This window comes from Prionailurus viverrinus, unplaced genomic scaffold (genome assembly GCF_022837055.1).
Source record: "Prionailurus viverrinus isolate Anna unplaced genomic scaffold, UM_Priviv_1.0 scaffold_35, whole genome shotgun sequence".
NCBI classification, from domain to species: Eukaryota; Metazoa; Chordata; class Mammalia; order Carnivora; family Felidae; genus Prionailurus; species Prionailurus viverrinus.
Window position 1 is genome coordinate 5,367,267 of NW_025927605.1, and position 22,737 is coordinate 5,390,003.

General features: G+C 51.5%; 1 protein-coding gene across 1 annotated transcript in view; it reads left to right on the top strand.

Annotated features, from left to right (window-relative positions):
• PLXDC1 (plexin domain containing 1) overlaps positions 1-22,182 on the top strand; it is a 61,141-nt gene extending 38,959 nt beyond the window's left edge. The window contains exons 8-14 of the mRNA XM_047846087.1: positions 1,995-2,090; positions 6,238-6,319; positions 9,454-9,514; positions 11,206-11,341; positions 17,112-17,147; positions 19,397-19,557; positions 20,814-22,182. Of these exons, the coding sequence (XP_047702043.1) occupies positions 1,995-2,090; positions 6,238-6,319; positions 9,454-9,514; positions 11,206-11,341; positions 17,112-17,147; positions 19,397-19,557; positions 20,814-20,933 (692 nt within the window). The 3' untranslated portion in view covers positions 20,934-22,182. The remainder of the gene's footprint in view (positions 1-1,994; positions 2,091-6,237; positions 6,320-9,453; positions 9,515-11,205; positions 11,342-17,111; positions 17,148-19,396; positions 19,558-20,813) is intronic.
• The last annotated feature ends 555 nt before the right edge of the window (positions 22,183-22,737 follow it).

Consider the following 22,737-nt stretch of genomic DNA (forward strand, 5'->3'; position numbering starts at 1 on the left):
ATGCTGTCTCTCTCTCTCTCAAAAATAAACATTAAAAATTTTTTCAAAAGAAACCATAACCACGGTGTGCTAGAGACCTTTGTGAGGAGTCACACGAGCAGAGTGACCACATCTTTCCCCAATTCTGTGTTCAGTGACTCCAAACTGGTAGTTTGGAATCAGCACGGGGAGTATTTACATCACAGAAATCAGCAGATGCCACAAGTCAGGACTCATTCATTGCATAGAATGTTTCCAGGACATTCTGCAGTTGGGAATGTTTCAGGGGCTGAGGTGCCCATCATTACTCTGCTGCAGAGCAGTGTGGGGTCATAGGAAGACAGCATGTCTTAGCACCAGACCAACTGGGGGTTCAATCCTGGGTTAAGTAGGAGACATTGATTCCAAGATTGGGGATAAATATATGATAGAAACGTAGATGAGATGTTCTTTTAGGAAGCAGATGCTCCCCTGGATTCTTCATTCAGGAGGAGGTGGGGGGATGGGACATCCAGCCATTGCACAGGATGCTGAGAGTTGAGATGCTCAGCTGAGAGAGAAACATGTATCCTTGGCTATTCTGGGTTTCTAGTAATAAAAACCCAACTCAACAAGCTTAAGTGGAAAAGGGGATATGAAGTAGCCCAAAGAACAATTGATGGCTAGGGAGACAGGGACCGGGGCAGGTCCTGGGACACCAGAGCCTAGAAAGCCACCAGAACTTCCTGCTTCATCGGACCTATGGCCATTCACAGACCTGGAGCGTGCATTTTCTCAGCTTCATTACTAGAAAGCAAAGGGTCTTTTGTTTACAGTTGAAAAGTCCCAGGGAAGGTCTCTGATTGGCCCAGCTTGCATCAGATGCCCAGCCCTGGACCAATCACTGTGTAGCCAGGGAGGCGGGGTCATGGAGGAACATGGTAGCTTCAGGGCAGGCCACATGTAGGAATGGACTAGGGGTAGTATCCCCAAAGGGGGATGCTGTTTCCTAAAGGAAGAAGGGGTGCTGGGCAGGCCAAACACTATGCAACCCCTTCCCCTTGTAGGGAAGCTCATTCACAAAGCTCAGCACCTACCTGCCTGCCTTTCAGAGCCTAAGGAAATCAACCCCAAGTCATGGTTCTTGGGTGGGTATGGGGATGTCGTGGGAAACATCAAAGCATCACAGATTGTCATTTTAGGAGAAGTCATTTCATCTACAATTCCACTTCTTTCCTCCCAAGGGTGTTGTGGAAAGTGTTTCTGTCTTTCCACATCACAAATGAGAAACTGAGGCCCTAAGAAGGGGAGCAGAACTGGAATCAGAACTCAGGTCTCTTGACTCTGATGTCCTGTAGGGAGTTTGTGCAGGGACTGAGGCAGGACATAAGCCAAGCCCCAGGCCCTAAACCTTGCTCTGGCTTCCATCCAGGAGGGGAGAGTTTCTCTAAGTTCAGCCTGTGCATCTGCAGATGTTTGCAGAGTGCTCACTATGGGTCAGGTTCAGGACCAGATGCTCCCAGTCTAATGGCTCTGCCCTCCAAATAGACCCTAATGACCACACAATATGGTGAGTGCAGTGGGAGCAGGGCACCTGGCCTGAGTGGAGACGGGGAGGGAGCTGGCTAAGGAAGGAACCCTGCGCTGGATCTGGAAGGTTCACCTAGACAAAGAGAGAAGGGGTGGAAGAACATTATGAATCAGGAGAACAGCAGCTGTGAAGGCTCAGAGCCATGCAGAAGCATGGGAGCTCCTATGTCCTGACCTCAGCAGCAACCGGGCCTCTGGCCTGAGCAGTTTAACCTGCCTACAATACAAAGCTCTCCTCTCAGGGTCAGTTCTTGTCTTCCTGTCTCCCTGCAGCTCCAACATCATTGTCCCAGGTTGATGAGCTTACTTCCTGCCCTCAGCGGCTGCGTACTGACTCCCTGTTCCACTCGCTGCAATCCCCTGCCCACCTGTCAGGCTCCAGGTACAAGCCTTGGAGCCCTCCGGCCGTGAGGTGCTCCTGATGACAGGCTCTGCCTCTGTTTCAGAATCTCGGCGGAGGACTATCTTCGAATACCACCGTGTGGAGCTCGACCCCAGCAAGGTCACCAGCATGTCAGCTGTGGAGTTCACCCCACTGCCAAGTGAGTAGGGGTCATTCCCAGTGTCCTGCAAAGAGCGTTATAGTCAGACAATCTGGGTTCCATTCCCAGGCCCACCACTGATCCCTGGGTGGATATGGCCACGTAATTTCTCTGGGCTGCCATTTCTCATGTGTCACATGGGCCTGGCACTCCTTCCCCCCCAGAGCTGTGGTAAGAGTGAGAACCACAGTAAGTAGAGTCGGGGACATGAGTGAATGGAAGCTCTGACAACCAACTGGCGCATCCCCGGCCTGGGGCGTGGTTTGTACTTGGCACATGACAGCTATTGTTACTAACACACAATTAAACCCAGGGAAGGTGTACCTCCCAGAATTTTTAGATTCAGCCTCCAGGAAAGGTAATCCAGGAACTGGATGGATCAGTCCTTAAATTTCTTATTGCATTTTCCTTAGAGGAGGGGCAATGTGGGAGTCCACAGGCAGGAGACAGTAAAGCAATTTATCCTGCAGCCCTCCAAGAACCATGGCCAGGCCCTCTGCACTGCCCCCCCCCCCCGCACCCCACTCACCCTCCACCCTCCACCCCACTCACCTACAGTTGAAGGCACACTATGACTGAGGCCCCAGCTGCTGCTGACCCCACAGGATCAAGGTTAGATGCTCTTCAGGATATGGTCAGGGCAGCTGGGGAGAGAGAGGGAGAAGAGGACAGTACTCCTGTTCTTGCCATTTTTTTTAAGTTTATTTCTTTATTTGGGGGCGCCTGGGTGGCTTAGTCGGTTGAGCGCCCCAATTTGGCTCAGGTCATGATCTCACGGCTTGTGGGTTCGAGCCCCGCGTCAGACTCTGTGCTGACAGCTCAGAGCCTGGAGTCTGCTTCAGATTCTGTGTCTCCCTATCTCTCTGCCCCCCACTCCCCCTGACACCCCCCCCCACCCTGTTCATGCTCTGTCTCTGTCTCTCTCTCAAAAAATGAATAAACATTTTTTAAAAGGTTTATGTATTTATTTTGAGAGAGAGAGAATCTCAAGCAGGCTGGAGTCCGACATGGGGCTTGAACTCACCAACGGTGAGATCATGATCTGAGCCAAAATCAAGAGCCAGATGCCCAGGTGTCCCTTATTCTTGCATTTTTATTTGTTTTTTATTTTTTATTTATTTAAAAAAAATTTTTTTTCAACGTTTTTATTTATTTTTGGGACAGAGAGAGACAGAGCATGAACGGGGGAGGGGCAGAGAGAGAGGGAGACACAGAATCGGAAACAGGCTCCAGGCTCTGAGCCATCAGCCCAGAGCCTGACGCGGGGCTCGAACTCACGGACCGCGAGATTGTGACCTGGCTGAAGTCGGATGCTTAACTGACTGCGCCACCCGGGCGCCCCTGTTTTTTATTTTTTTAATTGTTAAGGTTTGTTTGGGCTCAGCAGGTGTCTTCCCCTGGAAAAGAGGAAGGACGGACACAGACACCACAGGGTCACAGGACCACTTGCAGGTCACAGCGCCACCCTCACCCCCACTGCGCTCTTTCCGGGCAGCAAAGACGTGGGGCCTGAGAACCAGGGGCTCCTCAAGGACGCTGAAAGCAAACCTCAGTCCTAGCCCTTGAATAAACTGCACTTAGGAGCAAGGACATCCAAGGGCAGGGTAACTGCCTGGGCAGAAGTGAAACGTCCCGGGAATACGTTTCTGGGACACCGTCTGTATGTTTCAGCCACTTCTCACCCCTCCGGTGAATTTCGTGAGCATTTAATAGCGCACAGGACATCTGAAATGCAGACGAGAATGAAAGGTCAGTAGATTTTACACGTACCTCACGGAAGCTCCCAGGGTTTTTTGACTAGAGCCTTTCAAGGGGCCTCCGGAATCACTGGAATGAGCTGGCCACGGGCTCCTGTGTGGGTGCCCATGTAGATACAGCTGCCAGGGGAGGGGCCAGCGCTACCAAGGCTGTGATTTAAACCCCTGGAAGCCTGGTTACCTTGGTCCTGAGAAAACTCTGCATCCCCTCAGTGCAGGATGGCTCTGTTACCTTTGGGTGGAGGAGGACTTAGCCAAGATTCTTCCAGAGGTGTGGATGGGCTGTCTCTAAGCCATTGTGCTCTGTGGTTGGTTCTTCCCGGTCCCTTGTCTAGAAGAGACACTCATGAAGAGGTGGCGTGGGCTGAGGGTGGGATCAGGGGGCAGGGAAACCCACAGTGGGATCTCAAGGCCAAAAGCTCGGGCTTTTGGCTCCCACAGACCTCAGCTCAAATCCAGACCTGCCACTCTTAGCTTCATGACTCTCTGTAAGCCTCTCAGTTCCCTCCTCTGTAAAATGGGGATAATGAAAGCATCAATACATCAATTGCGTAAACATTTGTAAACTGCCTACCACGTGCCAGGTGCTATTCTAGGACCTCTGGATACACCAGGGAACGAAGCAGCCAGAGAGCTCTCGTTCTTTTGAAAGGACACAGTGCCACCTACAGCCCGTCCCTCCCATAGTGACTGCAGGTGGCCACGCTGTGCCCACAACAGCTTTTCTCCCACTCACCAAGGGCTGGTTCCCGGCTGCCATCTTGTTGGGGGTCCACGGAAAGCAAACTGGCTCCCCAATTAGTGGATTGCGGTAGAGTCCCGTGAAGACTCACAAAGTGAAGAAGTGTGTGTGATGTGTATTGAATGAGTGGTCATTTCTCTGAGTGAGTTGTCACTTCTTGCTGCTATATCGGGGTGTTCCGTTCAGCTGCTCATCAGATGAGCCTTTCGATTATACACAGTTATTCTGGGGGAGGGCCTGGCTCTGCTTGTAAAAAAATGCATGGGCTTTGTGGCAGCTGCTTGCTACTCAGAGGTCATTCTGGTTCACTTCAGTGGGTGCGGTTTGATTGCAAATGAGAACTCTTAAAATCCAGCCCCCATACCTCCTGCCCCCCCCCCCACCGGCCCTCTCTGCTCCTGTGCCTGGCTGGTGCCAGAGGAGGGGTCCACGCACCCTCCAGCAGCCTGCTCCCACTAACTCCTCTGCTCTCTGGCTCTGCACTGCCCCAGGCCAGGCCCCAGCTCTCGCTCCTCCTCTAACACCCTCAGCTTGTCTACTCCGCCCAGCCTGTTAGCATCCCGGCTGCTGTTGAGAACACGGCTGAAAGGCTGAAACACGCTCCTCCCAGGCCTCTGCGTGCAGGGGCTCTTCTGCTTGCACTTCGCCTCCTCCAGGAGAGCAGCCAGGCTTGCTTCCTGCCTTCTCCCAGGCTCTGCCTAAACGACCTCTCCTCAGAGAAGCTTTTACCAACCTCCCTGACCAGAATGCATCCCCCCGCCGCCCCTGTCATTCTGCCTCTTGGTTTTGTGCCACTTTTTTTCACAGTCCAGCGCTGGAAACCCTAGTGTAGACTTCGTGTATTTGTTTTTTTAATGTTTATTTATTTTTGAGAGAGAGAGAGAGAGAGAGAGAGACACACACAGAATCCGAAGCAGGCTCCAGCCTCTGAGCTGTCAGCACAGAGCCTGACACGGGGCTCGAACTCATGAGCCGTGAGATCATGACCTGAGCGGAAGTCAGATGCTTAGCCGACTGAGCCACCCAGGCGCCCCCTTGTCTGTGTATTTGTTGGCCGTCTCCTCCACTCAACTGCAGGGTCCATGCAGGTAGCATTTCTGTCTTTGCCCCTTCACCACTGCATCTCCAGCAGCCGGGACAGGGCCTGGCCCGTGGTAAGCGTTCAGTAAATATTTGTTGAAAGAATGAATGAATGCATGCATGAGTGGATGAATACCTGGTAGGACCATTGAAGTCCTTTGCAACCCTGTAATTGTGGGCCACGGCCCAGCAGTATAACTTCCCAGACTAGGTGAGATCCCTTTGTACGTGCTTCACAAACCTCATCGCAATGGTGATTATTTTTGTTTGATTATCTGTTTGAGTGAGTCTGCCTCTGCAGAGAAGACTTCCTGCAGAATCCCCAGCACCCGCTGGGGGCCTGCCCCCCTGGTGACAGAAAGAAGGAGGAAGGAGGAAAAGGGAAGGAGGGAGAAAGAGATGGAAGAATCAGGGCTGGACTCAAGGGAGGGTGGCTCTAATGACCTCTGGGGTCCCTGCCAGTCAGAGACTCCGTAGTTCTGTAAGGACCCAACATTTGGGAGAGTTGCGCCTTTTGGAGGTCTGTGGAGGGTCTGATGCTCAGGGACCACTGCCTTCTCTCTTGCAGCCTGCCTGCAGCATCGCACCTGTGATGCCTGCGTGTCCTCGGACCTGACCTTCAACTGCAGCTGGTGCCACGTCCTCCAGAGGTTTGTGCTGGGCTGACCCTCTGGTTCCCCAGGAGGCCTTGGAGGAGGGGCAGAGGGTGGCACGGCCCCCTCCCTGCCTCGGGCCTCATTGCCAACACGAGAGCATCTCTAGCCAGCCCATTGTGCCCCATAGCACAAGAATGTCACAGAAGTGAGTTTCTCCCCGAGGCCCGATCAAGGTGACTGTGTGGCAGGGTCCCCATGGTGACACTAGGTTTCTGGAAGATTATTCAGAGATTCTATCTACTGTAGCGGCTTCTTACACCCGGAAGGGTTGGTTCATCCTAGCGCAGGGCTTCCCAGAGAACGGTCCACAGATGTGAGGATCCCAGAATCAGCTAGGTCTCGTGTTGAACATGCAGGTTCCTGGAACCTGCCCCAGGCCCCCTGCATCAGGATCTCTGGGAGAGAAGCCCAGAAACCTGCATATTAACACAGTGCCTCATCTGCAAACAAATGTGAGACCCGCCAGCTCCAAAGACCCATTGCCGTTGGATGAGGGTCCCGTGACCCCCCAAACACCGCCTTAAGATCTTTCTCGGGCCGTAATGGGGTTTCCTGAAAATCAGGGGTGTGGAAGTTGCGGGCATCCGTGGAAAGTTGGGGCAAGCTACAAAGCTGTGTTTGCTTGGTGTTGGAAACAGGGAAAATTCTGGGTGAGATTCAGGCTAAGGGATAAAGAGGGATAAATTTCTTAAATCCCCACTCATCTTCCACTCCTTGTTCTCAAATCATTTCCTCACAGATTAGACTCAGAATTCGAGCCCTGTTCTCCTGTCCAAGATAAATAAATAGCAGGAAGGGAAAACAAAACAAAACAAAACGATTTCTTTGGGGACCAGGGCTCTCATGAGAGTGGGAAGCCCTATGAAGCAATCTTGAAAGTTGCAAATTACAGTGTCTCTGAGTTCCAGGCAGCTGGCAAGCATCTGTCAGTGTTTCCTTTGCTCCTTTCAAATAGCCCAGGGCAGAAATAGGAGCTAAAAGGTGGCCTGCCCGGCACAGGACACAGCCCCGGGGGCCAAGGGGAGAGGGATTTCCGGGTGTCCTTCCTACCTGGAGGCTGGGGTCCTCCTGGAGAACAGCTCTGCAGCACCATCCATCTTATGCACTCTTGAGTTTGAGAGCTACTGTCTCAGCACCGAGAGATAATCCAGATGACCTCGGATGAGCCCCGGAATCCTGGGGCTGGCTGCCACCACATGACTCAGCATCCAGCGAGAGCTGAGCCATAAGAACTTCAAAATGGGTCAGATGAAAGCAAAACCCTCCCATTGACACATCCCCATTTAACACATACGCCCAAACCCAGAGACCGTGACAGTTTAATGAGGGTTGGTCAGGTTAGGGGAGGGCAAGGCCTTGGGTGCGGACACCGCTTTTGCTGTGGTTATGTCAGCTATAGGACACAGAAGTTCCATCAGAGAGCAATCAAGGCTGACGCGGTGCTGAAATCCTGTCCCCAGATGCCCATGGGTCTGGGCTCACCCCAGCGTGGGCCCCTCCTTGCCAGCTCTCTGGAGCCTCAGCACCAACTGAGAGCTGACTCCAGGTCTCTACAGAGCCAGAGGGCAGGGCTGGTGCAGAGGGGCCAGCCCCATGGACTCTCCCACCAACAGCTGCTTGCAGTCACCGTGTGGGTTCCCAGCTTCCCCTTCCTCGCCACCCACTCAGCCTTCTGCAGCCTCCCAGAGCTTCCCCTCCTTGCCCTGGGGCTGGATCTGGTTTAGATCATTTCATTTACCAAGGCCAGTGTCTTCCTTTCAGTCCACATTGCCCCTCCCCCGCCCCAAGGGCCCACTCTGGAGTCTAAAATGACTTTACCTGCAGGATTTGGCCCGGGGAATGAGCAGTCATAGTCCTTGCTTTACAGTGTCCTTGTGAGGGTCCCATGAAATACTACAGGAGCAGCATATGGCCGCGGCGGCACTTGGCATTCAGGAGGCGCCCAATAGTGGCCATGCCTGATGTCCTTCTTCTCTGCATCTGGGTTGGTTGGCTCGGAGCTTAGAACGTGGTGCTCCTAGACCTATGTCAAAGGCTCAGTGCTTGGAAGAATCAATTCGTTTGGCTTAAAAGAAACTTTAGTTGCCAGCCCCCAATAGACCGCCTAGTCCTCAATGTCCCAAAGTAGTGGGCACAGAGGACCTGGGAGGGGTAGTGGGGGGGGGGGGCTCAGTTCAGCTGTCCCTGCTGCAGGAGGGGCAGCTCGGAGCCCCAGGAGGCATCTTCAGAAGGAAAAACTGACCTCCGCCTCACTGGGTCCCTGGCAGATGGGTGGGCGGTTGCTAGTGGAGAAAATTAACTAGCGATGAATTCTTCCTCAGCACTGGTGGCTCATGATATGATTCTTCCCGTGCAGATGTTCCAGAGCTTGAGCAGGGTTTGGTGGATTCCCCTGGCACCAGAGTGAAGAATTTCCATTTGAGCACGGTGCCATGGAGAACATTTTCTGGTTCATCCGCATACGCCCATCCCTTCCCTAGGGAAACACTTGGCACCTTCCAGCCCAGCTGAGCTGCACAGTGTCCTCTCCCGGGACGCTGGTCAGCTGGTTTTCGATCTCTCCTAGCTGCTGGCAGGACCCTCCTTTCTGCCCTTTAGTGATCACACAGGAGGTATTGGCTAAATGTGCTGAAGTCCACCTTCAGCCCAGCTTCTCCTTGCCAAGTTTAGGCCCCTCCACAAAGAAAAAGGATTGTCTGTGAATGAGTGAAACTCTCCCCAGAAGACGTTGCTGTGAATTCCCTGAACTCTCAGCAATTTCATGGCCGCCTAGAGTCAAGGGGATCTTAGAGCTCATTTGAGGTCATACAATTCATCTAGCTCCCTATATGCACACATCTGGGCAGATGTGACCTTGGTCCTGGGGAGCTGGGTCAGGAGGAGAGTGGAGACGCCAGACACCTTCCCTTCCTTTTGGAGGAGTAGTTGGAGAAGAAGGGTCTGACTCCTGATCCCACAGCTGCCAGGTGCCAAGGAGGGCACCTGCCCGGTGGTCCAGATCACCACAGCCCTGGGACGTTAGCCCCCTCCGCCCCGTCATCGGAGAGCTGCTACTGAACAGGAGAGAGTGAAGAGGAGGGCTTCTCTGGCAACCCCATCACACTTCTTATCTTCTGGTCCCCCCGCAGGTGCTCCAGTGGTTTTGACCGCTACCGCCAGGAGTGGCTGGCCTACGGCTGTGCCCAGGAGGTGAGAGGCTTAAGTGAGCCAGGTTGTGGGGAGGGGCAGGGCTGCCAGCAGACCCGTCCCCCTCACCCCCCACCCCCACCCCCCTGGAGCTCTTTGCAAGCCGTCTTGGTTTCTTGGCAAAGAAATTCTCCCTTCCATCTGGGACTTGTCTCTCAGACTGCTCTGAGCCAGTTAGACCAGACTCGGGAGATTTTAGAGGGTTCTGCGGGTCCCTGAGAAAAGCCCTTCTGGAAACTTGGCCTTGAGTGGGCAGCTCTCCGGGAGCTGTTTTGGTGCTTGCAGAGGGTATGCTGGGCATGGTGTTGGCCACAGCTGGATCCTCTGGGAGGCTGGTGACATTCTCGGAGCAGCTGCCCTGCCTCCAGCCCTCAGGCTCTTCAGGGAGTGAAGAGGAGTGTTCTGGGAGTGAGGAGGGGATTTCCTATTTGGAATCCCATACAGGTTCCTTCTCACTGCTCAAGTTTTCCGGAACGCACAACGGCTTTGATTCTGGGCGGGGAGCATCCTGTTCTTACACCTCACACCCACACAGACAGATCCATTCATCCGTGCATCCTTTTCCTCTTCCTTCCTCTCTCCATCCCGTCCTGCAGTATGAGCACACTGTGTGCGCCCAGCACCTCCCTGCAAGTGCCTATACCTGCTCGGATTGAAGCCCAACAGCTCCAGGAGCTGGGGGCCGGTGCCCCCTACTGCTCAGAGCAGAAAACTGAGGCATAGAGGGATGTAATGATTTGACCTGCCTCTCACAACTGGTGGGATAGTGAAAGTGCAAGGCCCCACATTTAAACATTAAACCCCCCAGAGGCGCCTGGTCATGATCGGCTCAGGTCATGATCTCGCGGTCTGTGAGTTCGAGCCCCGCCTCGGGCTCTGTGCTGACAGCTCGGAGCCTGGAGCCTGCTTCGGATTCCATGTCTCCCTCTCTCTCTCTGCCCCTCCCCCACTCACGCTCTGTCTCTCTCTGTCTCAGAAATAAATAAACATTAAAAAAAATTTTTTTTAAATAAACATAAACCCCCAGACCCCACGGCTGTGTGCTCACCACCACCTATTTTATTAGTAAGCCTGGATGAGCTTTCTAAGGCCTTAAAAAAAAATCTTGTCGGGGCGCCTGGGTGGCTCAGTCGATTAAGCGGCCGACTTCGGCTCAGGTCATGATCTCGTGGTCCCTGAGTTCAAGCCCCGCGTGGGGCTCTGTGCTGACAGCTCAGAGCCTGGAGCCTGTTTCAGATTCTGTGTCTCCCTCTCTCTGACCCTCCCCTGTTCATGCTCTGTCTCTCCCTGTCTCAAAAATAAATAAAACGTTAAAAAATAAATAAAAATAAAAACCTTTCCTTTAAAAAAAAAAAATCTTGTCTAGCAGCCTACTTCTGACATTGGCCGTGCTGAATGTACAGATTTGCTTTATTTAAGACTGGCATCTCAGCTCCTTCCTTGAGGAAGGATTCGAAGTAGCGAACAGATAAATTGCCCTGGGAGATAAGACGTTTTCAGGATAAAGTGGGAGGCTTAAATGCACTCAGGGCTCAGCTTTGGTTAGTTTACCATGCTTGAACCAAGCACGGGAATCTTAAGTTTTCTGGCCGCTGAGGGATGAAGGGGCCCCCTCCGTCCTCCCGCTCGAGGGCTCTTTTCTGCGTAGCACGCTGGCCGGTGAGGTCCAGGGTGGCGCTGGGTCTTTCTTGCAGGCGGAGGGCAGGACGTGTGAGGACTTCCAGGACGAGGGCCACTACTCGTCCTCCCCCAACGGCTCCTTCAGCCCCTTGGACGGGGACCTCACCACCACCTCCTCCTCCCTCTTCATCGACAGTCTCACCACCGAAGGTAAGGCCTGAGCCCCAGCGGCGAAAGAAGCCATGGAAAAGGGCTACCACCCTGGGATGGGACATCACAACTATTCCTGCCAGGGATTAGCTCAGGGAATAGGAATCGCCTTGACTTTCACAGATGAGGGTCTCAGAGAGCTGGGCTCGCGTGCTGGGCAGAGGCAGAGCCAGGTTTCAAACAAGCGGACTCCGTGCCCGGACTCCAACTGCTGTGCTGGCCCACATCGGGACTGTGGGATGGAAGTCACTGCGGCGAGGGGAAAATTACCGTCCCGGCTCAGGGCCGGGTATTTTATATATAGTCCACCTCAGTTCATCTCAGTAGCTCTCCTCGCAGAAAGCGTGAGGTCTTATCAGCCCCGCAGCAGGTGTGAACTCAGTCCACGCACTCAGACGTGAGAGAAAGATTGCCTCATTTTTCTACCGTGGTGTTTCTGGCTCTGAACCCTCGCTCGGGGGGAGTGGTGGACCTCCGCTGTTCTGGGGCTTGGCTTCCTGCTCCTGTGTGGACAGAGGGTCAGAGTGGGGGCAGCTGTGTCCCAGAGGATAGCTGGTGATCCGTGCCTGCCTCTTCAGGATCTGGCTGTCCCCGGGGACTTCCGCCATCCTAAGGCCTGAGGGTCTTGCACCTGCCAGAGGTACCACACAGCATCCGGAGAAGCCTTGTGCAAGCCCCTCCGGGATCCTTTGGCTCCCACTGAAAAATTCCTGTCCCATCTTTCGGTACATCACATCTAGGCTTTAGCCCTTTTTCCTTAGGCTCAGAATGAACGATGTGGGCTCTTACCACCTCCATGGAGCCACATAAAGGGACAAATGGAAAAGAGGAAAGGAGAAAAGAAAAAGCCAAATGTTTGAAAGCATTATTCAGCCACAGTCCCATTTTGTGTGTGTGGAAAAGGGCCCGTAGGGGGCAAAGTCGGTTACTCGGGGTTACGTGAAAGGTAAGTGGCAGAATGGTCTTTCCCTGGTGCCCCCTGCCTTTGTAACTGCAGCCTAGAGAACTGGAGAGCCAGATCCCATGGATCCTGCCAGAGGGAATCCTAGAGGAAAGGGAAGAAATGACAGGTGGTCTAACATTTTGAGGGGCCTAACCATGTGCCAGGTAGGGTGCTAACGCTGTGCAGACATTAACACTCACTTGGTCCTCCTAACAATCCTGCGCGTCAATGATGTCAGATCCCCATGTTATAGAAGAAACACGAAGGTTCAGGGAGGTCAGTGACTTGCCCAGGGTCACACGACCAGGAAGAGGTGGTCAGGTCTCATTCGGCTCAAAAGCAGCAATCTTGTCCCTCGACTGCTTTCCTTGGTGCTGGAAAAGAATTTTTTAAAGGTCTTTGTGGATTCGGGGGACTGGAGAAATACAGCAAAGGGTGAACAAGCAAGGCAGATCGGGTAGCTTCCATTAATCTAAAATTGTCCGGAGGGGAGCCAGAGAGCAGAGGAGTTAGTGGGAGCAGGCTGCTGGAGGGTGCGTGGACCCCTCCTCTGGCACCAGCCAGGCACAGGAGCAGAGAGGGCCGGGGGGGTGGGGGGTGGGGGGGCAGGAGGTATGGGGCTGGATTTTAAGAGTTTTCGTTTGCAATCGAACGGCACCCACTGAAGTGAACCAGAATGACCTCTGAGTAGCAAGCAGCTGCCACAAAGCCCATGCATTTTTTTACAAGCAGAGCCAGGCCCTCCCCCAGAATAACTGTGTATAATCGAAAGGCTCATCTGATGAGCAGCTGAACAGAACACCCCAATATAGCAGCAAGAAGTGACAACTCACTCAGAGAAATGACCACTCATTCAATACACATCACCCACACTTCTTCACTTTGTGAGTCTTCACGGGACTCTACCGCAATCCACTAATTGGGGAGCCAGTTTGCTTTCCGTGGACCCCCAACAAGATGGCAGCCGGGAACCAGCCCTTGGTGAGTGGGAGAAAAGCTGTTGTGGGCACAGCGTGGCCACCTGCAGTCACTATGGGAGGGACAGGCTGTAGGTAGCACTGGGTCTTTTTTGTCTGCCAGTGGTAGATGTGGACTGGGCTATAGTGGATTTTCAATGGTTTAGATTAGAAACAAACTGATTTGAATCAAGTTAATTTTCCCAATGATGTTTAGGGTGATGTTGGTTGGTTCGACTAGACAATTCATCGTTTTCCACTTGCAGTAACAAAATAGACTCAGAGTTGTTTTCAAATCCCTTGTTGGGGTGCCTGGGTGGCTCAGTCAGTTAGGTCTCTGACTTTGGCTCAGGTCATGATCTTATGGTTTTGTGTTCAAGCCCCATATCGGGCTCCATGCTGACAAAGTGGACCCTGCTTGGGATTCTCTCTCTCTCCCTCTCTTTCTGCCCCTCCCCCCACTCATGCTTACTCTCTCTCAAAATAAAAAAATGAACTATAAAAGATATTTTTTAAAATCCCTTGTTTATTGAAATCTCTGAAGAAAACATCTATTAATAGGTCTACAATTTTCTATTTGTTTTGTTTTACTTTCACTTTTTAGGGGTGTTTTGTGAATTTAATTTTTATAATTATCTCATAATTAAATGATGACTTACATGGTTCCAAAGTCAAATCTAGAAAATCAGGTATATGCAAATAATTTTACTTTCTAGTTTTCTCCCCTCAACCCAATCCTCTTTTCCCTATAGGGGGAAATTTTTTTTTTAATGATCTATAGTTTATTCCCCCATTATCCAATGTGCCTTTTTTTTTTTTTTTTTTTTTTGGAGTTCTACTGGACTTGTACTGGTATAAATTAGCAAAACACAAGATTTTATCAACCATCTCTTCTGAACCTTATAAACTCATCAGAGACTCTGGTCCATACATGTGTATATATAACAGCACCTCCCAACGAACACAGAGACTCTTTGGAACATTTGCCAATTAACAGAAAGCCAATTCTCCCCTCTCCCCAAATGCTTGCAAAATTTGGAGCCCCCACTGTTCACTTCTCAGTGGAACTGGCCCTGTGGCTAGGGATGTTGGAATTCTATCCCGTGTTTATTGAACAAAAAATACATTTCTTCATGTTTTAGCTTCGTTTCAAAAAAGGAAAAGATTGACTTTGTTTTCTCCAGGTACCCCTCTCCCACCACCATTGGATAAAATGCAGTAGCCTGTATCTTAATACTCCAACCCTACCCACTCCCTTGTCCTCCCTGGTATCAGTATCGTCTACTGGAGAATTTAAACTCACTTCTTCTGGAAGCCGTCAGCTGTGGAGGGGCAGAGTCTAGTCGCCAGGTCAGCTCCCTCTGACCTCATCAGCTGTTATAACCTTGGACACTTAACTCTTCCCCCCAAAGATGAGTTTTCAGACCACAGTGATTTTCTTTGGGAGTTGTTTTTTTTTTTTTTTAAACTATCTTTCAGGATATAAAGTAGAATTACAAGCTCACCAGAGTCCTGTTAACTTCATCAAAAACTTGTCTGACTTCAGCTCCCATGAGGCCAAAAATTTTGCTTGACAAAGGGATTTCGCCAGAAAATGATTCCGCAACAAGAATTTTTAAGATCAATGTGATTTTTTTTGAGATTTCAAGATTTATTGGAAATGCATAGCACAGCAGGAAGCCACATCCAGGCACTGGGAGTGTAAATATGCTGCATGTTGAGGGACTTGCAGTGCAGGGAAAAACTGGGACCTGAGATGTAGAAACAGATACCAAAATGCAGGAAGACACAGAGGAGGACACACCCACCTGTCCTCTGGAAGTGACAGGGCCAGGATTGGGGTGAGGCAAATGAGGCTCTCCACTCAGGTATAAAATTCAAGGAGTCACCAAAAAGAAAGCAATAATCAATATAAATAATATTTTAATGCAATATTTATAAAAACAAAAATAGGGGAGTTTGAGTGGCTCAGTCGGTTAAGCGTCCAACTTTGGCTCAGGTCATGATCTCACGGTTCATGAGTTCGAGCCCCGCGTCAGGATCTTTGCTAATAGCTCAGAGCCTGGAGCCTGCTTCAGATTCTGTGTCTCCTTCTTTCTCTGCCCCTCCCCCATTCACACTCTGTCTCTGTCTTTCTCTCTCTCAAAAATAAATAAACATTAAATATTTTTAATAAAAATTTAAAAATTAAAAAACAACAAAATTGATGCCAAAAATTCCACAATGAACAACACATCAAAACTTCAAAAAAAAGACAGAATGGGACCCTGCTTCACTGTGTGAGCTAATCCCAGGCCTACAGAGGGCATTTCGGGGGTGGGACTTTTCAAAGAGGAATAGTGAAGGGGAGGAAGTCTATTCCCTGCAGGAGGAACAGTTTATGCAGTGACACAGAGGTCTGAGAGGTCTCCAAGGTCTCGGGAGTCTTGGGCAGCTTGTTATGGCCACTGCCGTGGTGTTGAGTTGTGGTGAAGGACAAGAGGAAAGAAGAGAGGGGACAGATTGTGAAGAGCCTTGAACATCTGTGAGCAAAGGGGAATCAGTAAAAACTTCTATTTTATTTTATTTTATTTTATTTTATTTTATTTTATTTTATGTTTTTAAGTTTATTTATTTTCAGAAAGAGACAGAATGAGAGCAGGGGAGGGGCAGAGAGAGAGGGAGAGAGAGGATCCCAAGCAGGCTCCGCACTGTCAGCACAGAGCCTGATGCAGGGCTCGAACTCACGAACCTCAAGATCATGACCTGAGCCAAAATTAAGAGTCAGATGCTTCACCCACAGAGCCCCCCAGAAGCCCCCCCACCCCCCGCCCCGTAAAAGTCTTTAAAATGACATGGGCAATGGAGGTGCAGGAGGGAAAGAGGAATGAAATGTACCTTATAGGCGACACACTCCGGGTTGTTCAACTTGTTTCACGTTTCGGTGCTTCAAGCAGTAACCCTCTGTCCTCTAGAGCATTCTCCTGACATGGAACTCTTGCTTGCCTTTCCCCGGAGAATCTTTGGGGAAGAATGGTCAACCATCGGAACTTATGTAGGAAACCACAGGACACACACCTGGTGCTGTAGAAAGGGTGTTGGCATGAAATCTGTCCTTCGAGTTGTATGTGGGGAGGGGGTGGTCTTCCAGCAGATCTGAACTGGTGACACACCCTTTCCTCAGCTTCCCGGGGGCCCGTAGGGGAAGGAGAACAGGAAAAGTCCTCACCCAGGCTTTGCAGGCAGCCATCCCCCACCCCCAGCCTTATCTCTTACCCTCTCCACCCTCCAGCGGCACTGCACTGCCTTTTATTTCTCTGACTCTGGGCCTTTGCTCGTGCTTTTCCCTCTGCCTGGAACCCTTTTTCCCCAGCCCCACATCTCACCCCTCCATCTTGACACCCTTTGTCTGGATGAGGCCCCCAGTCAGAGCTCCATTTTGCTGGGTTTTGTCACTCCATCTCTCCTGCTTGTTAACTCCCTGAGGGCAGAGACCGTGTCTACCCCCAGTACCCTCTCCCAGTGCTCAGCTCAGTAGTAGGCGTCCAATAAATCCTGCTTGGATGAATGGACACAAGACTAGGAAAAGTTGGTTTGTTTGCGGACTTCTGTCATTACACTGCTGTGTGACTTTAAGCAAGTCACCTCCCCGCTCTGTGCTTCAGTTTCTCTGCCTCTAAAATGAAGGCGGAGGGGCGCCCGACTGGCTCAGTCAGTAGAGCATGCGACTCTTCATCTCAGGGTTGTGGGTTTGAGCCCCACCTTGGGTGCAGAGATGACTTAAAAATAAAATTAAAAAAAAAATTAAATTGAGGGTGGGACTAAACCTCCTTAAAGTCCCATCTGGACCTAAATGATTCCACTAATCTTATGCCTTCTCTCCTCTTTAAAGACGACACCAAGTTGAATCCCTACGCAGGAGGAGATGGTGAGTACTGTGCTGCCTGCCCTGCCCCTTGGACCACCTCTTACCCCCGCTACCCCCCAGAAGAGGGTGCATCAGTCACCTGGCCTCTTTGCTTCTGTTCTGAGGTGGGGAGGAGGGGAGCAATGGCAGCCTGAGCTTCCCAGACCTCCTGCTGGGCTCCTGGGCAGGGGCCCACTAGATGGAAGGAATGTGTCTAGACACTTGTCATCAGCCAGGAACCGCCTGTAGATCTGTCTTGAATCCTCACTGCCCTGAAAGCAGCGAGAGGAGAGAAAGGCTGAGCTAGAGCAGGCACGGCAGCGCAGGGCCCCTCACCATTGGCCTCTTGTCCCCACCGGCCTCATGGTCCATGAGGGGTGGAGAGTAGCTTTTCCCACATCAGGTTTCCTTTGATTCCCAGCCTGGGTTGGCAGAGAGTACACAAAAGTTGTCCACCCCAATTTTTGTAGGTGCCGGAAGTTGGGGTCCTTTGCTCCCAAGATTACCTGGGAGGATAATCTCTCCGGTGATGTGATGCGGCCCACCTCCCCTGCCCTTTGCCCAGAGCCAGCTCTGGCCCTTGCTGCAACCACTGCACGGGGGAGATGAAAATACCTTCCAGCTCTAGGGACTGGGAGATTGTTGTCCTGGGTTCCCGCAGGAGAGGAGAGGCTGTTAAAGCAGCATGGTTTGATCCAGTCTCCCACCAGAGGTGAAGCCGTTACTGCTCTGTGGGCAGCTGGTTTGAGTGTGTGTTGTGTGTCTGGGGCGGGTGCTGGGCCACATTCCCCTTGCTCTGCACCACACGCTCATCAGCCCCAAACCCTGACCATCAGATCACCAGGGTCACTTTGGGCTGCGGGCTGACTGCCAGGTCAGGGGAAGCTAGCTTGGGGTATGTCACTTCAACTGTCCCACCTGTTGGCAGATAGTGGCACTAACCATGCATCGGAGTGCCCCGGGGACAATTTCCCTACTTGGGTTTCCTCTGCTTACAGAGAAGAGGGGTTGGGGAGGACGAGGATTGGAATGTATGCAACATCCCATTAAAAATCCCCACCTCCTGTTGATTCTCATTCTACCCACTAGCTCTGTGAAAAGGATTTGAGGGGCGCCTGGGTGGCTTAGTCGGTTAAGCATCCAACCCTTGATCTCAGGTCAGGTCTTGATCTCAGGGTCGTGAATTCGAGCCCCGTGTTGGACTCCACAATGGGCATGGAGCCTACTTTAAAAAAGAAAAATGATTTCTTTTGCTTATGTGCTCATCTGTCTTTTTCTACTTCATTCTCTCCACATCCCTTTAGGGTAGGGAGCAGAAACAAATAGCCACCGCAGGCAATAAGGGAACATGGGCTTCTTAGTGGTCGGCGTGACTGTGTCCTTGAGCAAATCACTTTACTTCTCTGTATTTCCATTATCCCAGCCATACAAGAAAGGGGTTGGACTAGATGACATTCCAGCTTGATAGTCTACGGCAATACTCAGTCTCCTCCTTGGGATGTATCTCAAATGCTCAGGGTGTTCTCAGAGATTGCCTACTGGTATATGAGCCTTCAGAGGACCTGATTCATTCTTTTATTTAGCTCCTACCATGGGGCCCGCCATTTTTCCTAAGAGCTAAGGACACAGAGATGAATAAGACACCGTCCTTGCCCTCCAGGAGGCCGCAGTCTGGCAGTGGACAGTGATAAGTGAAAATATGGTCATTTTGTTATCATAATGGCTAACACTGAGGTCATCCAAGACACCAGCCCTGGTCCTCAGCAGTTGACGTGAATTATCTAGTTTTGACCCTTACAATAGCTCTATTAGGTAGTCATTATTATCCTTCATCTCCAGAAGTGGTAAGTGAGACACAGAGAGGTTATATAATGTGCCCAAAGTCACGCAGCTAGTAAGTTAGCACACCCTGGATTTGAACATGCCGCCATACTCCAGATCCGAAACTCCTCACCATCTCATACCCTTTGAGGATTCCTTAAAGGCACTTGTGGCGCGAGTATTGGAAAAAACTTCTCTTGCGATCCGTTTTAGGAATTTGGGCAACTTTTAAGTGATTTTGGAAAACCGCCTGAACCATGCCAAGGGCAACATAAATGCTATGCTCATGACTCCACCCACTCCTTCCCCACCTTTTTACATATTTCATAAGCAGACCCTGAGGTTCTTCTAGATTTCATCTTTGAGATTTTGTCAGAACCTGGGGCTTCATGGCCCCACCTTCCCTGCTCCCCTGTGGCCACTCCCTACCCTAAATGGTCTCTCCACAGGCCTTCAGAACAACCTGTCCCCCAAGACAAAGGGCCCCCCCGTGCACCTGGGCACCATCGTGGGCATCGTGCTGGCCGTCCTCCTGGTAGCAGCCATCATCCTGGCTGGGATTTACATCAACGGCCACCCCACCTCCAACGCTGCGCTTTTCTTCATCGAGGTCAGTGTTGAATTTGGCCACAGCTCTGCTGTCTGTCTGCCTCTGCATCAGCATTTCCCCAGCCACTGGGTGCCTGCCTCTCCCCACCTCACGCCTCACACCCACATGTCCGACTCCTCTTCCTATCTGAGGAGACTTCATTGACTCCATCCTGCACACTGTGCACTGGCTGGTGCCCCTTTAGTCCCTAACCCCGAGGGCTCCCCCGGGAGTGCGGCACCCCTCCTGTCCTGTTGAACAGCCCGTCTGCCTTTGCTCCCCCATTTGTGAAATCAGAAGAGCCTCCAGAGGAAAGAAAGAGAAATCACTAGGGATTGTGCAGCCCCTCCTTAATGATTTGTGGTCTCTCACCCCCATATTCCAGGCCTGGTGTTTATTCAAAGCCATAATGGAACCGGGATCTCTGCCTCTTTGCCTGCTCTGGGGGTTTTTAGGTTAGAATTGACAAGGCATGATAATCCTAAGAGTTGCTCTCTCTGGGAGCTTTTGTTGAGGATGCTATGATTTGGAATGTCTCGGAAGTCAGAAGAAGCAGCTCAAAGTGCAGCTTGGGAGGTAAAAGCCAGCCCTCTTCTCTCTGGGCCACGGGGGCTCAGCAGCTCCCTCCCCTGTCCTCCGCTGTCAGTCCCTCCCAGCTCTGCCTGTGGTCCATTAGTGCTACCTCTGTGCCCACAGTCTTCCCCACAAAGGTCACAGGCCCATTGACCTCATCAATCAGAGGCGCAGGTGGTGCTTGCGAGGGGCTTTCCTCTTTGTTTAGAAGCCCCTGTTTCTTGTAAGCCCTAACCAGTCCTAAGTATCACCCAGCCCCAGGGATGTTGACGGAGTAGGTCTGAAGTAGGTCCAGGAATCTGCATGTTTACAAACTCCCCAGCTGACTCTGCTGCAGGACCTGTCCTGCCATGACTTCTTCAGAACCTCCCAGATCATCCCATCTCTCACCTACTGCCTCACTTTTCAGTCTCAGGGCTCCATGCAGTACGTTGCTCAGGCTCTTACAGTCCTGCAGTCAATGCCGCGAGCGGCGAAATGACCTCCTCTTAAACTCCCCAGGCTCCCAGGAAGGTTCCCAGCAGTTGATGGATCACAGTGGGGAGGCTTCTGGGGAGGAGGGCCCTGAACTCCACCTGGCTCACAGTAGGCCCCCAGCACCCTTGTAAAGAGAGTCTCGGTGCTCAGCACTGTCCTCGGGGGTGTGGAGGAGTCCCAGGTGGGTGAGGCCGTGCCCGCTGACTCTGCGTCTGTGCCCCCGACAGCGGAGACCTCACCACTGGCCAGCTGTGAAATTCCGCAACCACCCCAACCACGCCACCTACACGGAGGTCGAGCCCTCGGGCCACGAGAAGGAGGGCTTCGTGGAGGCTGAACAGTGCTGAGAGCACCCGGTCTCCCCTTGGAAGGACAGGAAAGAAGACCCCGGGACCCCAGAAAAGACCAGTCAAAAGCAAAGCGGAGAAGTGACTTTCCTTGGCTTCCTCTGAACATGTCCTGGCTGGGAAGATGAAGATGAGTCCATGGCTTGTGTCACCAGAGCCACAGTTTGGCCATCACACCCCATATCCTGAAGCAGGGGGCAGAAAAGCAACCACGTGAGGTTTTTAAGGGATGACAACCTGATTTCATCCTGTTTTGATGTAAGGGGTCTCTGTCCCCTTCTGGGTCTCTCAGTGGTCTCCTTGGTGGTACTGCCCCAGGGGCCCCTCCCACCTAGAGATGGCCAGACACCCTGCTCCGGTCACCTAACGCCCCTCCGTGTGACACAGAGGCCAAAACTCTAGATTGGGGCGGCCCCATTCCAGGGTCCATAGACTCCAGAGCTGGTCCTCATGGCTATGGATTCAGTGTATTTTCCCCAGCCTCTGTGGTTCTGGAAGTCTGAAGAAGTTCTATCCATCTGTTAAGCACAGGTATGGCTTTGTATGGCAGGTTGTCATCAGAGGAAAGCCAAATGGGAGGAGACAAAACACCTGGTGGGGAAAGTTGCATTTACCCTCTCTCGACTGACTTATCCTTTCTGCTGGCAACCAGTCCTTTCGCAACGAACGTGCGTGCAGCCCACATCATGGGCTTTACCGCAACTGCGGCCCAGCCTTGGCCTGGTGAGCCGTGCTGTGTGTGGCCGCATCCACGGTGTGGGGCTCTTGATTCCAATGGCACGTTCGGCGGCCACTGAATTCACTGGCTTGGCCTGTCAGTGTCAGCAGGTACCTTCAAAGGCAGGGCCTGCCAGACTAATTCTTTTCTTCCTCTGAGCTGAATGTTTCTAGCCATTAAAGAGAAGAAACAGGCTGGCAGGAGGGCTTCTGGAGACCTACTCGGCAGGGAACTTCAGTTGGATTCTGTTGAGGAGCAAAGCGGCCGGAATGGATGGGCCAGAGGAAGCCGGCACGGGCAGGAAGGACTTTCCACGCGACCTTGACCTGGAAAGTGGCTTCCATCTTTTTCCAGCTCCGGTGGAAGCTTTTGGAGCCAAGAGCTAGGCTCGCAAACTTCACCTGGTTTTAAGGGAATTCTGTCCCAGGGATGAATTGTGGCTGCTTCCTGAAGAGCCTTTACACTTAAAATCCATAGCTCAACCTCATTCAAAGTAAAGAACAGCAGCAGCAAATAAATGTTAAATCAACCTCTACTTAGTCACGCCCTTTTATGCGTATCACCGTGTCAGTGTCACCCGGGACACTGCAGAAGAAAGAAGTTGAAGTACAAGGCCTCCTGGGGTGGGGGTAGGGAGTCTGCCAATAACCAGACACATGGGAACACTTGACCCAATGTTTTCCAGACGCTTCGTGATTTGTCCTCAGTGAGGCCGCTATTGACAACCCACGTGGGGAAAATGCTGGATATATATATATACAATATATGTATTATATCTATAATACATGCATATAATATACAATCATAATATATAATATATGTTATATATATTATATATGCATATAAATATTTTCCCATAAACCGGACAAGGAAGAGGTATGGAGAAGGTCAGAATCTGAGAAAGAAAAAAAGTGCAACCAAGAGAATAGGGGTCCTTTCCAAGCTTCTGAAGGACAGAAAGGTCTATAACTGAGCTTTCTTAATGAGAGAAGAGCAGCCAGGCGCTAAAATGAGCTGGGCTCCCAGCACTCCCGGCTGGCAGGAGGGTGATTTTTGCCCTTGCCTGTCTAGCAAAACATCTATGAC